Below are 16,092 nucleotides of genomic sequence, written 5' to 3' on the forward strand. Positions count from 1 at the left end.
GACCCCCGTGACCCAAAATGGAATAAACGGGTAAAGATAATGGATGGATGGATGGATGAAAGGCACTATATAAGTACAGTCCATTTACCATTCTTGAGATCAGTATTATTTCAGAAAACTCGCAACATTCAATGCTTTCCACTTCACCTACTGTCACTTGTTATGTCACGCCTCCAGCTTCAGGTTCTTGTTGATATGGTCAACTGAGAATCTTCACCAGCTAAATGTTCAACATTCTTTTTTGCAAAAAGTGTCTACAACTAAGAGAAAAATTTATATAAAGCAACAGAAATAAAACAGTCTTGCAAGTGAGATTAATGTCAGTACCATTAAACAGGTATTTGCATTAATTTTAAACAGCTGTTCCTTAATAGTTTATTATTATTAACCTTTATTTAGCCAGGCAAATCTTTTTGAGATCACAGCTCTTTGCTGAGGTCTGAGGGCAAACATTTGAACTGAGGAAACTGGAGTACCCTGAGGAAACCCACTCAAACACAAGGAGAACATACAAACTCCACACAGAACGACCTCAGGTCCAAACTGGGAATTGAACCCAGGACTTTTTTGCTGTGAGGCAGTAGATCTGTACACTAAGTCGTGCTGCCCAAACAGAATTGTCGCAGACATAACATTGGCAGAGGTGAGAAAAATCACAGACTTCTTTAGACAGTTGAAAAACTTTAACATTTTTTTAAACATTTTTATTTCTACTGTTTTAATGCACTTCTAAAAAAAAAAAAAGGGGAAAAAAAAAAGAATAAACTCCACAGATGAACTGCACTAAGCAGTTTGTAGTATCACCTTTGTCCAGCAGGAGGCAACCTTTTCACTCAAAGCTGGTTTTCAGCCGCTGATTCGTCTTATGAAGAAGCTTTGTCCCATGATGCATTGCTCTGCCAACGTATGCAAACAGGAACATGGCTACCGGCTTTTAACATCTTCAAGACCTCTTCTGTGTGTCTGACCCGGTCTGTGAGAGCCCGACGTCCGTTGTTCTTCCGTGTGTTCGTGGTTTCTCAGCGGAGCCTCCGGAGTCTGGAAGCGGCGTCCTTCTTGTTGTTCACCGCCGGTCTCATTCAGGTAACCGGGAGGTTAGCTTAGCCAGCGTTAGCACCACGAATCAATCAGCTCAGTCAAATATTTGATTCATTCTGTTTTTATTTGGAAAGATTAGAAAATCTGCTTTCAGATATTACCCAAAGTGCGACACTTTTATTTCCCATATCTTAATTTTACATCTCAACTTGTGTTAAATAATAATTGAAAAAACAAAAAGGAAAAAAAAAAACCTGACACGACTGCAAATTGTGGGTCTTTTGTGAAGTGATTTCCATTTTTGACAGTATATTTAAGTAATACATATTTAATTGTTATTTTTAGACAATGATTAGAGATCATAAACAGTATAAACCAGTTTATTCAAATAAAATTAACATTCATATTCCTATAATCTCCTTTAAAGGAAACCCTTGTGAGATTATTTTACTTTTTATTAGAAACACTACACAGTTATAATTTTAATGCTTGAATTACTTTAGTTTAAATTACATTTGAAATTGATCAACAGATGTTTGTGTCGTGTGGAAATCCTTTTTAACATTGACTTTTCTTATCAGATATTTCTTATTCATTTCTAGACCCATCAGTATGTGGTAATTATATTTAAAAAAATCTTAAATGCTTAGTTTATAAAGCCTCATTTTGTGGTAAAGCAGTTTTTGTGATTTCCCTGCTCAAAACTAGTGTGCTGCTTAAAGAGTCTGGCCATGTTTACAGAGGTTAGTGCATTATCAAATTTACAGCAAATTAGTTGCAATAATAAAAAAAATATACGGTAGGTATTCAAATCACGTCTTTAAAATGTGTTCGGTGCTTTGCCTGAAGTGCATCTATAATGCCAACACTGCAGCTTTACTGTATTCATATAAAATAATACTGTGCTAAATACAATTCTGAATATTACTTAGTTAGGATGACTGGTAAGTTAAATGGAATAAGCCACAAATCTGAAACATGTTTTCACTAGGTACTAACCCTCAGTCCTTTCATCATGTCAAGTATCTACAAAAAATCCTATTTGCAATTTTTTGAGAAGAAATTAGCACAACTTTGAAAATTGTAGGTGTGAGATACTACCCTGTAGTTAAAAAAAATTGTTAGTTTTCATGGAAATTGAAAAGAAGTGCAAATACTCGCATACTTTAGGGCTGTTTTACTCTGTTTGAAATTTGACTAATTTGAAAGAAAAAACACTAAAAACTAAGGTTTCATCACACAATGAAAAAGACAAGTTATGTGTGTAGTCTGTTTTCAAATGGCAACATGTCTCAACAGGTAGACTTGCATGTTTTAGACTTTAAAGGTATCTGTGAAGAATGGAAACAAACACCCTTTTTTTTTTTTTTTTAGATCTGTAGCTTTGAAGGAAAAGGGTCAGACAGAGAGAATATTCCTGTAGGTTATATAGAAGAAGAGTTTTGGACTAATGGATTTAAAACTAGGATTACACAATTTGGCCATCCTTTATTAAAAATGAGCATTATGAATGAATTGTGGCTCTGATTGACAAACCACACGCACTGAGAGATGTCTCCACTCATGATTTGTCTAATTTTTTAACGCACTTTCACACAGAATGCAGTGGGATGTTATTTTTCTGCTTCTGAACCTAAACGTGTCTGTGTTGTGTGGCTTTAAATCAGATTTATGGGGCATCAAGAATAAGTTAAAACAAATTTAATATGGGCACAGTGTTCAGTGACACCACCTTGACATACAAAATCAGAGGAATTCACACTTGGTCACGTTGAATTTGGTCAACTAATGCTGGACCACCACTTCAAGTCCTCTTCTTAACATGTCAACAGGCTGATTGCTATATATTCTGTCTAAATTAGACTTGGAAGTAGCAGCAGTAGGAATCTTGCCTAAACCTATACAGGTCCTGTTTTGCCCTGAGGATGTTACAAACATAATGCACCCTCTCAGCTGCTGCCTGCCTTATTGTCATCACCGTCCTCAGTGGAAGTAAAGCCAAGACTCTCCTCTGACAGTTTGACACATACACACCCTTCTTCAGATGGAAAGTACTTCTTAAGTAGCACAAGTACTGCTGGTTTTTTTTGGCACCCTATGCAGTTTGCCTGCAGACTCTACATCAAACAAAGTTTAAATATTTACGATTCATGACTGAATGATGCTCAAAGCTGTCGAAAGAAGATTGATGTATTGTTAAATAAGGTAACGTTCTCAAACTTTCAGGGGCAGCTTGTGATCTGATGGATGTTTAGCCAACTTCCTTCTTCAAAAGCTTGTACTAAAGTTTGTTGTTACCTCTTGTAGCTGTATCCAGTTGCTCTCATTCCAGACAAGAAACAAACTCCCAGAAGCTTCTGTCTGTAGAGCAGGTCCAGTTTTCCTGGCTGCATCATCAAAAATCTGTTTATCTTATTGTTATCTATAGTATAGAGGCATGTGGTTATTTTCCCAATGTGACTTTAATCACTATTGTGACCATTATTTATTACATTTTATTTATTTATGTCTGTGGGGTATTAAATTGTACTAACTGCATTTTATTAATTTAAAGTTATTAACTGATCCCCTAAAGTATTGATGTTGATTATTGTACTAAAAGATCAAAAATTCTCTTTCAGTGTGGGTCATCATGGCGAGTCCAAGGACCAGAAGAGTTCTGAAAGAAGTCAGAACCCAAGATGAGAATAATGTAAGTGGCTCAATAGTGCATCTTCATTTCGTCTCAAACTCAGTCGCCCGCAAACCTAAATGCAGTTCACGGTGAAAGAAGCTTTAAGTGAAGCAGCCTCTACCAAGACATCTTTTTTTTTTTAATCGTTGTTCACATGTATAAAAAGGTAATTTTAAATAATAGTTTTCTTGGTTGGCTTTTGGCAGTTGTGGCAGGACTTGTGCAGACAGCTGTGGTGCTAAGAAAATGGCTTTTTAATCAATTAAATGAGTAAAACAAAAGAAATTAAAGTTTAGATGCTTTATAGGAAACGATTGTCACGAACAGTGCTTGCATTCTCATGCAAAATAGGTTTTTAACCAAAGGTTTACAAGGTCAAGCTGACATCTTTAAACGGTAAATCGCCACCTACTGAACAATAATTAATGTCTAATGTCTGCTTTCCTTTCAGTTGTGTTTTGAGTGTGGGGCTTTTAACCCTCAGTGGGTCAGTGTGACGTACGGCATTTGGATTTGCCTCGAGTGTTCTGGAAAACACCGGGGCCTGGGGGTGCACCTCAGGTAGGAGAGAGTCAACGGATCATAGAATTACTGATGTGAAACATGCACATATATTTAAGATTTGTTAAATTATTGGAATGATACTGGTGTTTGGATATTGTTTCAAAAGCACAGCAAAGTTTAAAATGAACTTTATAGAGGTCCAACAAATAAACCTTTATGAGTTCTTAACCCACATGGATAAGTTGAGAATTTTTTTCTATAATAAAGATTTCATTAGCCACTGAACAGCTTGGAAAACGTTTCGTGTGTTTTCTGTCTTTGAACGGTCTCTCGTCTTCTGCTTTCAGTTTTGTGCGTTCCGTCACCATGGACAAGTGGAAAGACATCGAGCTGGAGAAAATGAAGGCAGGAGGAAATGGCAAATTTCGCCTGTTTCTTGAACTTCAAGATGATTATGACCCCAACTGGACTTTACACGAGAAATACAACAGCCGAGCAGCTGCGCTCTTCAGGGACAAGGTGAGGCACACACCCAGCTGAAGGATTAGAAGATTTAACAAACATTTCTACCACATTTGAATGTCTTCAGTAACTCTGTGTATTTTGGTTGACACGTCTGTTAGAGTTATTATAGATAAATAAATAGTTAGTTATAAAAGACTACAGGGACATTAATCAATTGAGTTTAAAATGGATCAAATGAAAAGCATGATTTAATGAGATTTACTGTGTTTTGACTAAAGTAAACACTCAAGATGAACTTTTAATTTGATAAAACAGGTTGCAACTTTAGCTGAGGGGAAGGAGTGGTCCATTGAGACGTCTGCTGCCAAAAACTGGACACCACCTCAACCCAAAACCAGCCTTTCAACCACTCATCGGTAAGTGAAATGGAATATTTGAACAAACCAGTCCTGGTTGTCATATTCGACACACAGCAGCCATTACAGGTCTGACTTTAAACTCCTTCAGTTCTGGAGGACCTGGACAGAACCCAGCGAGTTCTAGTGACAAAGCTTTTGAGGACTGGTTGTCTGACGATGTTAATTCTTACCAGAGGTTAGTTTTTTTTTTAGTTTAAATACTTTTGTTTTCTACATATTTAATTATATTTTAATGAATATGAAAACTATCTCTTCAGTGGAGGAGGTTACAGTGGGAACCAAGAGAATCGTTACGTTGGTTTTGGCAACACTGTGACGCCAGAGAAGAAAGAAGAAGACTTCCTGAACAACGCCATGTCTTCAATTTATTCAGTAGGTCATGACGCGGGTTGTTGCTGGCTTGTTCTTGTTGTACACCCCTCATGTTTGACATGTATTTATAGTTTTGTGTGTGTTTACCTAGGGATGGAGCAATTTTACTGTTGGAGCCAGCAAATTTGCTTCAATTGCCAAAGACAATGTAAGTGTATCTAAACAAAAGCAAGTGTTTATCTTCAGTCTCCGGTTAAAAATAGAATTCCTTTAAAACATATTTTTAATTCTTGTTTTTCATCCCTGCAGACGACAAAACTGGCAAACCAAGCAACGTTAAAGGTAAGAGCAGTGAGCCACCTCTCACTTGATGATGTAACATGAACCTGCAGTATGTGGCTTTGATTTGTAAATTTATCTTATTGAATGGCACAACCTTTGAACTTGAGATAATGTTTTTGTTACTAATATCTTTCTGCCCTCTCTGGATGTAGTTAAGGGGCTATAAAGCCCCACCAGAACCGGTAAAGCCATTTATAGATGCATGGTTCCTTTTTTCCACATTATTTGTTAAATTTCATCCATTATGTTATATTTTTGTTAGCTTGCTATTCTTTAAATCTTAAAAATGTGGTACAGCATGTTGCTGAATGTTGTCTTTACATGCATCTGTTTGTTAAAAATCAAGCGTTGCTCGACTTGGTGCTGATCATTTAAGTTCTTGAATCATTTTAAAGATGCTAAGACAGTGTTGTGATGAGGAGTTTGTATCCTAATTTTCACAGTAGTCCCTCGCTACTTCGCGGTTCGTTTATTGCGGTTTTTCAAAAATAAGATTGGACTTGACACCGATTTGACTGATGGATGAGCCGCACGATCGGCATCGAATTAAAAAAATTTATATTTCGCACCTCCTGCACCTTTGTGCAGCCCATACTGCAGGATAAGCTTCCTGCTGCAGCTGATCAGCTGTTCTCTGTGCAGAGTGGTGAAGTGGGCGTGGCCAAGAGCTCTTGCAGGTGGCTGAGAGCTGAGGAGGCAGGGAGCTGAAATCATGACATTCTGTGCTCTTTTAGAGCGTTTAGAGTTTAGAAACATTGTTTAGAATATTGCAAGAGTGTGGGAAGGGTTTAAAACGCACACACATATATACATATATATATATATATATATATATATATATATATATATATACACTACTACTTGTACTACTAGTCCTACTTCTCGATTTTTCACTTATCGCGGGGCTTCATGGTACGGATCCCCCACAATAAACGAGGGACTGCTGTAATGGCTTATCCATTCATTTGCATGACTTACCCCCCCATATTTTTTTTTGAAATAGCACAATAATATGCCAAAACATTTCAGTTTGGGTCCCTGAGTTTTCACTGTGCTCTGTAGTGTTTTATTAGGCACAGTGTAGAAGAAAAAAGATTAAGGAGGCCATTTAAAAATCTAATGTGGAAAAATTAGGACTTTTTTTTTAACAACAAAAAAGTCCTAAACTTGTTAGGAATTACATATTTTCTGAAAGAGTAATGGTAAGATTATACAAAAAGAATCATTGAGATATTAACAAAACATAATGTAATCTGATAATATAAAAGATAAATTGTATTAGAAGTCACTGTTATAGGAGAGAAATTGGGAAACGAGCGAACTTTGTGTCAAACTACTGTGGCTTCTTAACAATAAAAACTTACTTTTCTTAATTTCTTTGTGTATCATAATAGTTTTTACTTTTAGGATATTTTCCCCCTTCAGAATATATTTGAATAATCTGCTTATATTTCATCAAAATATGTTTTGCTATTGACAGCATTGCAAACACATTAGAGAGGAATCTGCAGCATAATTTCTTTTTGTGCATCTAGAGCTTTTCTGTTGTCGTCGTGCGTAGAGCCGTTTACTGATGCAGCCGAGGAACATTTTGCACTGCTGTGAATGTTGAAGTCCTCTTTTATTCAAGTGAACTCTCCCCTCTGACTTTCAACTAGGCCACAGAGTTAGGACAGACATTAAATGAGAATGTTATCAAACCCACACAAGAAAAGGTAACACTGATGTTTGAAGTTGTTGAACTTGGTGGTGGGATGCAGCACTTTTAGATGAAAAGAACAGCTTCAGATGTGAATGTGCTATTTTCTCTGCTGCTCGTCTTTGCTTGTTTATTTCCTCTGTGCCAGCTGACATTACAAGACAAAATCTGTGGTTTAAACTCTTTAAAAAAAGCCTCTGCCTGTTAGTGACTGGACCCAGAGATTTCAATAGGAATCTACTGTAGGTGTGACCTGAACATTTGAGTGATGTTTCAGTTTAGTTAAAAACATTCTCAGTAGCCTTGATCTTTTGAGATCATGCTTTAGTTCAGGGAATTCAGCTTTTAATTACAGTTTGCTTTACCAAGGAGCTCAGTTGATGATTTTAAATGTTGGGAAAATTGACATATTTTAACGTAGAAGCAAAGACGGGTTTAGGCTCGACTTATTGGAAAAAATGTGCAAGGCTCACACACTGTAGGACGATCCACCCGTTTTCTGCTGCTTATCTGAAGTGGGTCATGGAGGCAACAGGTCAAGGAAGAAAACCAAGACATCCCACTCCACAGCTGCACTTTCCAGCTCCTCTTGGAGAATCCCAAGGTGTTCCCTGACCAGAGAGGATATATGGTCCTTCACCAAGGTCTGGGTCGTCCTGGGATCTCCTCCCATTATAACGTGCCCAAAGCAACTTCCAGAGGGAGGTGTTCAGGAAGCATCCTATTCACCTGACTCCTTTTGATGTGGAAGAGCAGTGGCTCTACTTTAAGCTCCCTCCTGGATAACTGAGCTCCACATCTCACTGAGCCCTGCCACCTGACGGAGGATGCCCAGTTCAGAAGCTTCAATGGGATTGTGCTCTTTTGGTTGATCTATATCTCATAGGTGAGAGTTGTAACGTAGACTATTCAGTAAATTGAGAGCTTGGCCTTACAGCTCAGCTTTTTCACCACGACCAACACCCGTTTTACTGCTGGTGAGACCTTGATCCATCTTCCCCTTCATCCTACCATCCTAGTGAACAAGACTTCCAGGTACTTGGAACTTCTCAGCTCGAGGCAGAGACACCCCTTTAGGACCAAGGCCTCAGACATAGAGGAGCTTACACTCATCCCACCCTCTTCACACTCAGCTGCAGAGCACCCCAATGTAGAGTTGCATCTGGGCCCAAAACATCCGACCCAGCCCATAGTCGTCATTTCTGAACCCCACCCGATCCGACGACTTAACAGTAATTACAGGTACTAATCCCCCCCCCCCCACTCGATATTTTAATTAAGCCATGACTGCTTATATAGTTATTAACGGTTGGCGGATGCGCATGGCTGAATAAAAGGGACAGAAGATCGGAGCTGAGGGGGTGTTTGTCCTTTCATGGCCATCAAGGCGCATTAAATCCCTGCTTCCGCCTGCACGAGTGCAGCGGCTGACCGTCCATTTGGGCGATGGATCGCTTCCTGGAAGTACCGGTAGTCCCATCTGAAGCTTAACTGAACTTTATTTGACCTCTTTCAAGGCCGGTCAAATGGCCGCATGTGGCTGGTGAATGTATGGCAAGCCATGTTGCCAAATAATTGGATAATATGGCAAGCCATTTTGCAATATAATTGGATCGTGGCTGATCTGCTGACGCAATCAAAAGCCCGACCCGGCCTGCCCATCCAGCATTATAACAGCTCAGCCTGGCCCAAATTCAGGCCGGGCTTCGGGCCCGGGTTAGAAATGACAGCTCTACCCCAATGCATGCTGAGAGTAATGGCTCGAAGACACCAACAGAACCACATGATCAGACGAGACCCTGAAGTTTCCTCCTGTCCACAATGCACCTTAGATCCTGTCCATGGCTGTTACAAACAGGATTAAAGACGAGGGACAATGTGAGATTTGAGTCTTCTTTATTGAACTGAGGTGATTTGATCAGAACAACCCTTCAACAAACCAAAGAGCTGTGGAAACGCCAATCTGGTGCAGAAAACAAAGCCTCCTTGTGTGTTTGTCACACTTTATCCATGTTTTTGGCCCAACGCCTGCTCCTGTGTTTCTCAGTTTATCGTTTTAATTTGAAACAAAAGGAGCTAATTTAGTGTTTAATCTCAAATTAAAATACTACATTAAGTAACACCTATTTTATTTAGTTTTGAATTCCTAAATATGCACCTTCCAAAACGGCCAAAGTCAAATTTACATTATTTTTCTGAGATGATTTATTTATTTATTTATTTTTAAAGTAGCTGGCCAAGCGACAAAACCAGAAATATTTTATTAGGACTGGACCTTGAGTCGAGCCTTAGTGATCGTGCACAAATAAAATTGACTTTTTGTACTTTGTCAGATTGTCTCATTCAATTCTATAAGTAAACGTAAACAGCAGCTCCTCATTTGAAAACTGACAGCCATCAGCCATAACAATATGACCACTCACAAGTAAAGTCACCCTGTTCATCTGATTACAAAGCAACGTTCTGATGGAAGATATCCTGATAGTCACATGTTACTTTCAGTGTCCAGCCCCCCGAACATTTAATCGCATCAAATCATCAAATCCAGATTCACTAATCTGATTTTTATGGCATCTGTGGGTGTAGAGGGCACACCTCATAACCATCTAGCCTCCAAGATGTGTTACTATAATCCAGGTACAAAATATTTTCTCGCATATTTATTTTACACATGCGTCTAATTTGTCAGAGCCGCTTTGTTGGTAACAGAGGGACTTACTCCGTATTAGGTGGGTGATCAAAATGGCTGATCTGTGCACACGGTCTTTGCAGATTGACTGTTTTTAAGATCCAAAAGCTCATTTTTAAAATTTCCTTTTTAACTGAATAAATATATTTTTTTTTGAAGAACGGATACGTGTTTTCCACATAAATGTTTCTGCAAAACAGTTAATTTTGACTGTCAAGTGAGCAGCTGCTGGATGCGTCTTAATCCGGTCAGATGATGGGAAACGCTTCTATTTTTAATCCAAATACAAGGGACACATCCTAGAAGTGACTTTAAAAACTTCTCATTACAAAATACTCTGGTCATATGCTGTCCCTTTATGAGAAGACCAGTGACTGGGAGACTAAACTAAAAGGTTTTGTCTTTAAATGTACAGCTGGCATTTCTTATTAAAGTATCTGTCGTGTGTGTTTAAAAAAAAATCTTCTTTACTGCTGACTCACTTTCTGTGCAGTGAATTTAATGCTTTTAACAAAACCCAATCACTTTTCTCATCTTCAGAAACTAATAGTTCGCAACCTGATTTATGCACTAAACCAATTTTGACAAAATTACTATTTTATTTTTCCTTTTTCAAGTATATTTTTAATGTTAATTTGGCTCGTTCAGGTCAAAGATGGCAAATTGCTAGATGAAATGGCAGTCGGCATCACGGGGCTGGCAAACAAGGTAGGATGGGCAGACTTCTGCCACACCGCACTGATGCAAAACCAGCCTCCTGAGTGAGAGGAAGCGGCTCTGATCGATCAAACTGGACTTTAAATCAACAACCTTTGTGCAATGGCATAGATTTTTTTGTAACCCTCTTAGGAGACTGGTTTTGCAGTGCTGATAAGATCGAATGACGCTAATTAAATGTGATCTCTTGTTTTTCTTGCTGCTGTCATTACTCTGGTGGTGAGTACACCATTAAAGGTTGCCATGATGTAATAGATTTAGATATGTTACAACTGTGAATTATTGTCCAAGTGTAAGAACGAACATTTGGTTTGTTATTAATACTGAATTTTATAAATGTATCAGTTTAAAAACAAAAGTTTTCTGTCTTCTTTTGTCTTAGTTCTGTTTTTGTTTTAGGGCTTGAAATAATTTGTGTTTTGTTTTTAGATGCAGGGAGCAGGTGTGAAACTGACCAATCTGTTATCTGGAAAACCACAAGATGGGTAATTAACAACTTTATTCAAAATAGCCCAACTAGGACATGCGTGTCTAAAATATTGTGGTAATATTGAAGTAACAATGGCTTCTTTTGTTGTGTGTATGCGTGTTCAGGTCTGGTGGAGAGAGCTATCAGAATATGGATGCCACTGAGGGGTACCAAGGCAGCTCCAGCCAGCCAGTGTCAAGGGACTTCTGGGAAACTTTTGGCAGCAACAGCTCCTTAAAGGAGAAGAAATCTCCCAGTAGTGACAGCTGGACCATGGCAGATAATTCAGCGAAGAAGAGCTCTGACAGCTGGGACAATTGGGGCTCTGAAGGAGCGGCGTCCAACAACAAACACAGCACAGAGGAGGGCTGGGAAGCCTGGGACAACAACTGGGAGAACGCGGATGGCAAGACAAAGAAGAGTCCTTCAAAACCCGCCGAGGACAGCTGGGAGAACGCGGGCTGGTAGTGGCCTCACAAACATACATAATCATTTGTTTTCCTCCTCTGGCCTTCTCACTGCCTCCCTCTTTCTCCTCTCTTCATTTCATCAGCACTTTCTGGAGTAGAGTTGCATTAATCCTGTTTATGCATTGAAATAGAATTTATTATTTACTTTAACAACGAAGATGCCCAGAAACGAGTTGAGCTCACTAAAATGGATCACCTTAAAATTGTATTGATTTCCAGAGCTATATTTTATTATCAATGGCCTTCATCACAAAGAATCAGACACGAGTGTAGATAAGATATAACGTCCTGTATGAATTACCCAAATATCGTACTTGTAAAGGTGAGTCATTCTGTGTTCATGCTGTTCGTGCTACTGGTGTTTAATTCAGCAAATTAAATAATGATGCATGAAAGAGAAATTCTATTGTAAATATGAATCATTGTAAATATGGCTAAAGGCTAATCATGCTGTTTGTGTTCAGCCAGATTTGGCCCTTTAGATCTTTTGCACGGTTTGAAAAACTGATTAATGAAAACCCTTTTTGACAGATTAGCACTCGTTCCAACCTGCGGTCCGTGTTTTGTTAAACTGCTATAAAGAAAACAAAGAGACCAAGTCAGTGTAACAAAATGCTTACGATTAAAACCTTTATAGATATCTAATACGGGACTACATGGTCTTCATATAGTCTTGTTTTTATTCTTGAGAATTATTGTTTTCCAAAGGATGTGTCAAAGAATTTGGACCATCAGAGATGCTAAATGTTGATACACCAGCAGGACCAGAAAATCTCTAATGGTATCAAAATTATTATGAACATGATGTATCGATGCCCAGTTGCACCAAAATCAACATCTTAAATATTTCATTAATGCAGTCTGTGATTAACTGGATCAACTGTTAACACGTTTAGTTTTATGAGGAAAAAAAAAACATATTTCTGAGCAGCTGAATTTGACGTTTTACTAAATGTTTCCCGTCCTTACAATAACTGATTTTGGGTATTAAAGACACCTCGTAACACTTCAACAGACTAACAAAATAGAATCGTTTTGTTTACGTTTCTTAACTATTAAAATGTAATTACAAAGAAATATTCAGTTTAATTGTCCATCCTGCCTTAAAATATTTTTTCCGATGAATGTATAGATTTAATTAAATCACTGATCAGCCCTGATTCTTAAACCTTTAATTGATTTCATTAGAAGTTCACTTCTTGGCGTCAAAATAAGTCGTAACAGACTAAAGTAAAGAAACTATGAACTACTTTTTATTTTTGGAATTTAATGACGCACTTTGTTTGAAAATTTAAAGCGAAAAGATGCTGAGTCAGCTTTGAGCTCCGTCAGTTTTTCAGCACCGATGAAAGAACATGAAGTGGTTTCAACCTCTTTTACCTCACTTCAGATATTTTTCTTTAAATATTTTTTTTCCTCATAAACAGAATAACTCGTAGTAAATAAAATAAAAAGCTTAATCCTTTTTTTTTATTATACATCTTTTTTTGTTACATCGCCTTGTGTTTGGAACAAATCATATATTCATATAACATTACTGGAAAAGACATGGAAAAGCAGAGCAGCTGTGGTAACGAAGGCTGTTGCTGCTTGCGATGAATTTGGACTACGCTGTTTAAAAGCTGAGCTGTGAGCGCAGAACGTTTGGCCTCGGCTGTAAATGTCGGTAAATTTGATTTCGCCTGAAGCTTCTCCATGTGACCCACTGAAAATGTCACCGGGGCTACATCTTCACGTCTGAGTTGTGGGTCGATTTCATTAACGAGGTTCTCTGCTCTCCAGTACTTTGTGGATTAATTTAAATAACTGAGTGCGTCCCTCGTGTTTATAAATCGTCACAACATGGAGGAATGGTATTCAATGGGTTCAGAGTTAAGTGAATTTACTTCCTGTTACGCTGCTTAAAATGTTTTGGTACATACTGGTCAAAATCTGTTTTGTCCTTTAAGTAAAATATATGTTAAAAAAAACAAACAAGTTTTCTAAACTTGGTTTTCATCTGATTCTTAGACCCTTTGTAGTAAACTTATTGAGCAGTGTGTCAGGGCGGCGTTGCCACAGAGTTGTTAATGTTTTACTGTTTTCATTGGGCTTTAAAATGAGTAAAAATGGCACCGTGCTTCTGTTTTAACGATTTATTCCACGCTTCATTTTCTACCTCTAAACAACTTCCAGATTACGGTTTGGTTTGTCAGCGGAAAACTTTAAAACCAATTTTATTTTATTTTAACAGCCTCTTTAATGAATCTTTCAGTGTTTTCATGTTGACTTCATTTGCTGCAGTTGGAGGTTTGTGTGGGTCTTTTGGGGTGTTTGAAGCAGAAGAACCCACCAGTGGGGGCAAACCTTCAGTGTTGATGTGTTTTCAATGTCAATGCTGTGGTGCAAAAAAATACAAATCACTCCTGTAACTCTTCTCCTGCTCTGCTGATGTGTTCATGTATGGTTGAGCCTTAAATATTGTTTTTCTTTTCTTACTGATGTCACTTTGCCTGTGTGTTTTGTACACTGTGAGGCTGTGAGGTGTAGGTGTCTAAAAAAAAAAAAACAGTATCCTCAATTTTTCCTTCGTTTGACATTTTACAGGTTTTCACTTTTCTCTTTATGTAATGCTGTAATTTACATGAAACAAGTAGTTCAAAGAAAAACGAGACTTTCTGTGAAATTCCACACTATTTACAAAAAATATATATATTTTTTGTTTTAAAACTAAATAAATATTCCTAAAAGGCGCATATGTTCATGTAATGACTGTATTATTCGGCGTACAACTACATTCAGAACCAAAAAGAGAAACGGAGAAATCAAATTGCTTAAATTGAACTCTGTCTTTCTGTAAATTTCAGTCTTTTTTAATTTTTTTTATTTCCTCCCTCCATAATAAAAAAACCTGGTGTTTTTCCTGAGCAGGAATGATCTCGGTTTATGTGCCTGTGCAACATCTGAGATCTGGTGCATCTGTGTCTGTGAAACTATATGTCAAAATCCTATTTTTGATGTTGTGCATGATATTTAAAACGGAGCTGACCACACGGAGTTGTTTCCTCAGTGAATTTAAGTGCAGTCGTCTGCTTGTTTCACCAGCAGCGTTCATCTGAGACGAGCCTGTGTAACCGATCACACCTGTACACATGGTTTCTGTGTGAAATAAAACTGTGTTGTGAATTACTGTTAATGTGTGAATAGAATCATTATATTACAGTTTATCAATTGATCGTGTGAAGCCCCAGGATCAATTATTTTTGCTGCTTTTCCACAGTAAAAACAGATTTTTATTTTTTGTCTTTGCTTACTTTACCTTTTGGGATTTAACACCAGCAGCTTTAAGTTTATGTTGGTGTTTTATCAGTAGAAAAGCTAAAGAAAACTGAAGTAGGTTAAAACAAAATGAACCGCTGAAACATAAAATCTTAAACGTTTCAGAAAACCTTATACGCACGTCGTTCTACAAAACAAACCTGAAAAGGCCCCTGAATGAGCAAATGTAGATGAGGCTGGAGAACATTTTACATCTGCAACAAAAGACCACGTTTCATTCAATACGCAAGAAAACAAAAGGTTTTGCTCTGTTTTGGAAATGCATCTATCATTTGATTTATTTTAATTGTTTTGTTTTGCTTTTTATTGTTTTTCATCCCCTTGTGATTGTGTGAATGCTTGCTTTTTTCTCATTGAAGACAAATTTGTACATATACAAATAGTGTATGCAAATTTGTGTTGGTGAGTGCTTAACACTATTTGTAGTCCTGAAACTTTTTTTTTTCTTTTGACTGTCCTTTTGGTTGCCATTTTATTTTAACTTGTCTTTAAAAAAGTATCCACTGTTGTTATTGCTCTGTTAAAAAAAATCAGGCCTCTGTTGTAAATGAATCCCCGAGGCTCATTGGGATTAACCTGTATAAATAAAGGTTAGATGAAAACTAGAGCTGGTAAATTCAGTTCACTTCAGTGACTCGAACTAAAATGATCCGGTTCACTTGAGTCCGCTGATGTTTCCAGCGAGCTTCAACCCACCCGCTGAGCAAGGAGACGTCTAAACGACGTCTTTTTTAAGTCGTTTCTGCACGTCTAAATTGGGTCCCTCGGAGGTGCAGACTGTGACGCCAGAAGACGTCTTTTCCCGACGTCTAAAAGACGTCTAGTTTCGACGTATATCGGACATGTTAATATAGACGTCTTTTCCCGACGTCTAAAAGACGTCTAGTTTTGACATCTATATGACACATTAATATAGACGTCTTTTTCTGACGTCTAAAAGACGTCTAGCTTTGACGTCTATATGACACGTTAATAT

The 16,092-nt window shown here is 37.8% G+C and overlaps 2 protein-coding genes across 2 annotated transcripts in view; one reads left to right on the forward strand and one right to left on the reverse strand.

Moving 5' to 3' along the window:
• LOC119411943 (serine/threonine-protein phosphatase 6 regulatory ankyrin repeat subunit C-like) overlaps positions 1–16,092 on the reverse strand; it is a 1,101,338-nt gene that overhangs the window by 283,358 nt on the left and 801,888 nt on the right. The window lies entirely within an intron of this gene.
• Positions 913–12,752, forward strand: arfgap1 (ADP-ribosylation factor GTPase activating protein 1). The gene is made up of 13 exons (XM_037678928.1): positions 913–1,083; positions 3,660–3,730; positions 4,164–4,273; positions 4,564–4,735; positions 4,997–5,097; positions 5,189–5,275; positions 5,358–5,472; positions 5,564–5,620; positions 5,722–5,754; positions 7,413–7,469; positions 10,791–10,850; positions 11,289–11,344; positions 11,454–12,752. The coding sequence occupies exons 2-13, from the start codon at positions 3,671–3,673 to the stop codon at positions 11,794–11,796; spliced, it is 1,251 nt and encodes a 416-aa protein (XP_037534856.1). The 5' UTR covers positions 913–1,083; positions 3,660–3,670; the 3' UTR covers positions 11,797–12,752.

The sequence above is a fragment of the Nematolebias whitei genome, chromosome 7 (assembly GCF_014905685.2).
Source record: "Nematolebias whitei isolate Nwh7 chromosome 7, NemWhi1, whole genome shotgun sequence".
NCBI classification, from domain to species: domain Eukaryota; kingdom Metazoa; phylum Chordata; class Actinopteri; order Cyprinodontiformes; family Rivulidae; genus Nematolebias; species Nematolebias whitei.

Excerpts from the sequence above, each read along its gene's own strand:
- arfgap1 (XM_037678928.1), top strand. The coding sequence starts at position 3,671 with ATGGCGAGTCCAAGGACCAGAAGAGTTCTGAAAGAAGTCAGAACCCAA. Across the intron at positions 4,736-4,996 it reads CTGCGCTCTTCAGGGACAAG|GTTGCAACTTTAGCTGAGGG; the intron begins GTGAGGCACACA and ends TTGATAAAACAG. Across the intron at positions 7,470-10,790 it reads TCAAACCCACACAAGAAAAG|GTCAAAGATGGCAAATTGCT; the intron begins GTAACACTGATG and ends TGGCTCGTTCAG.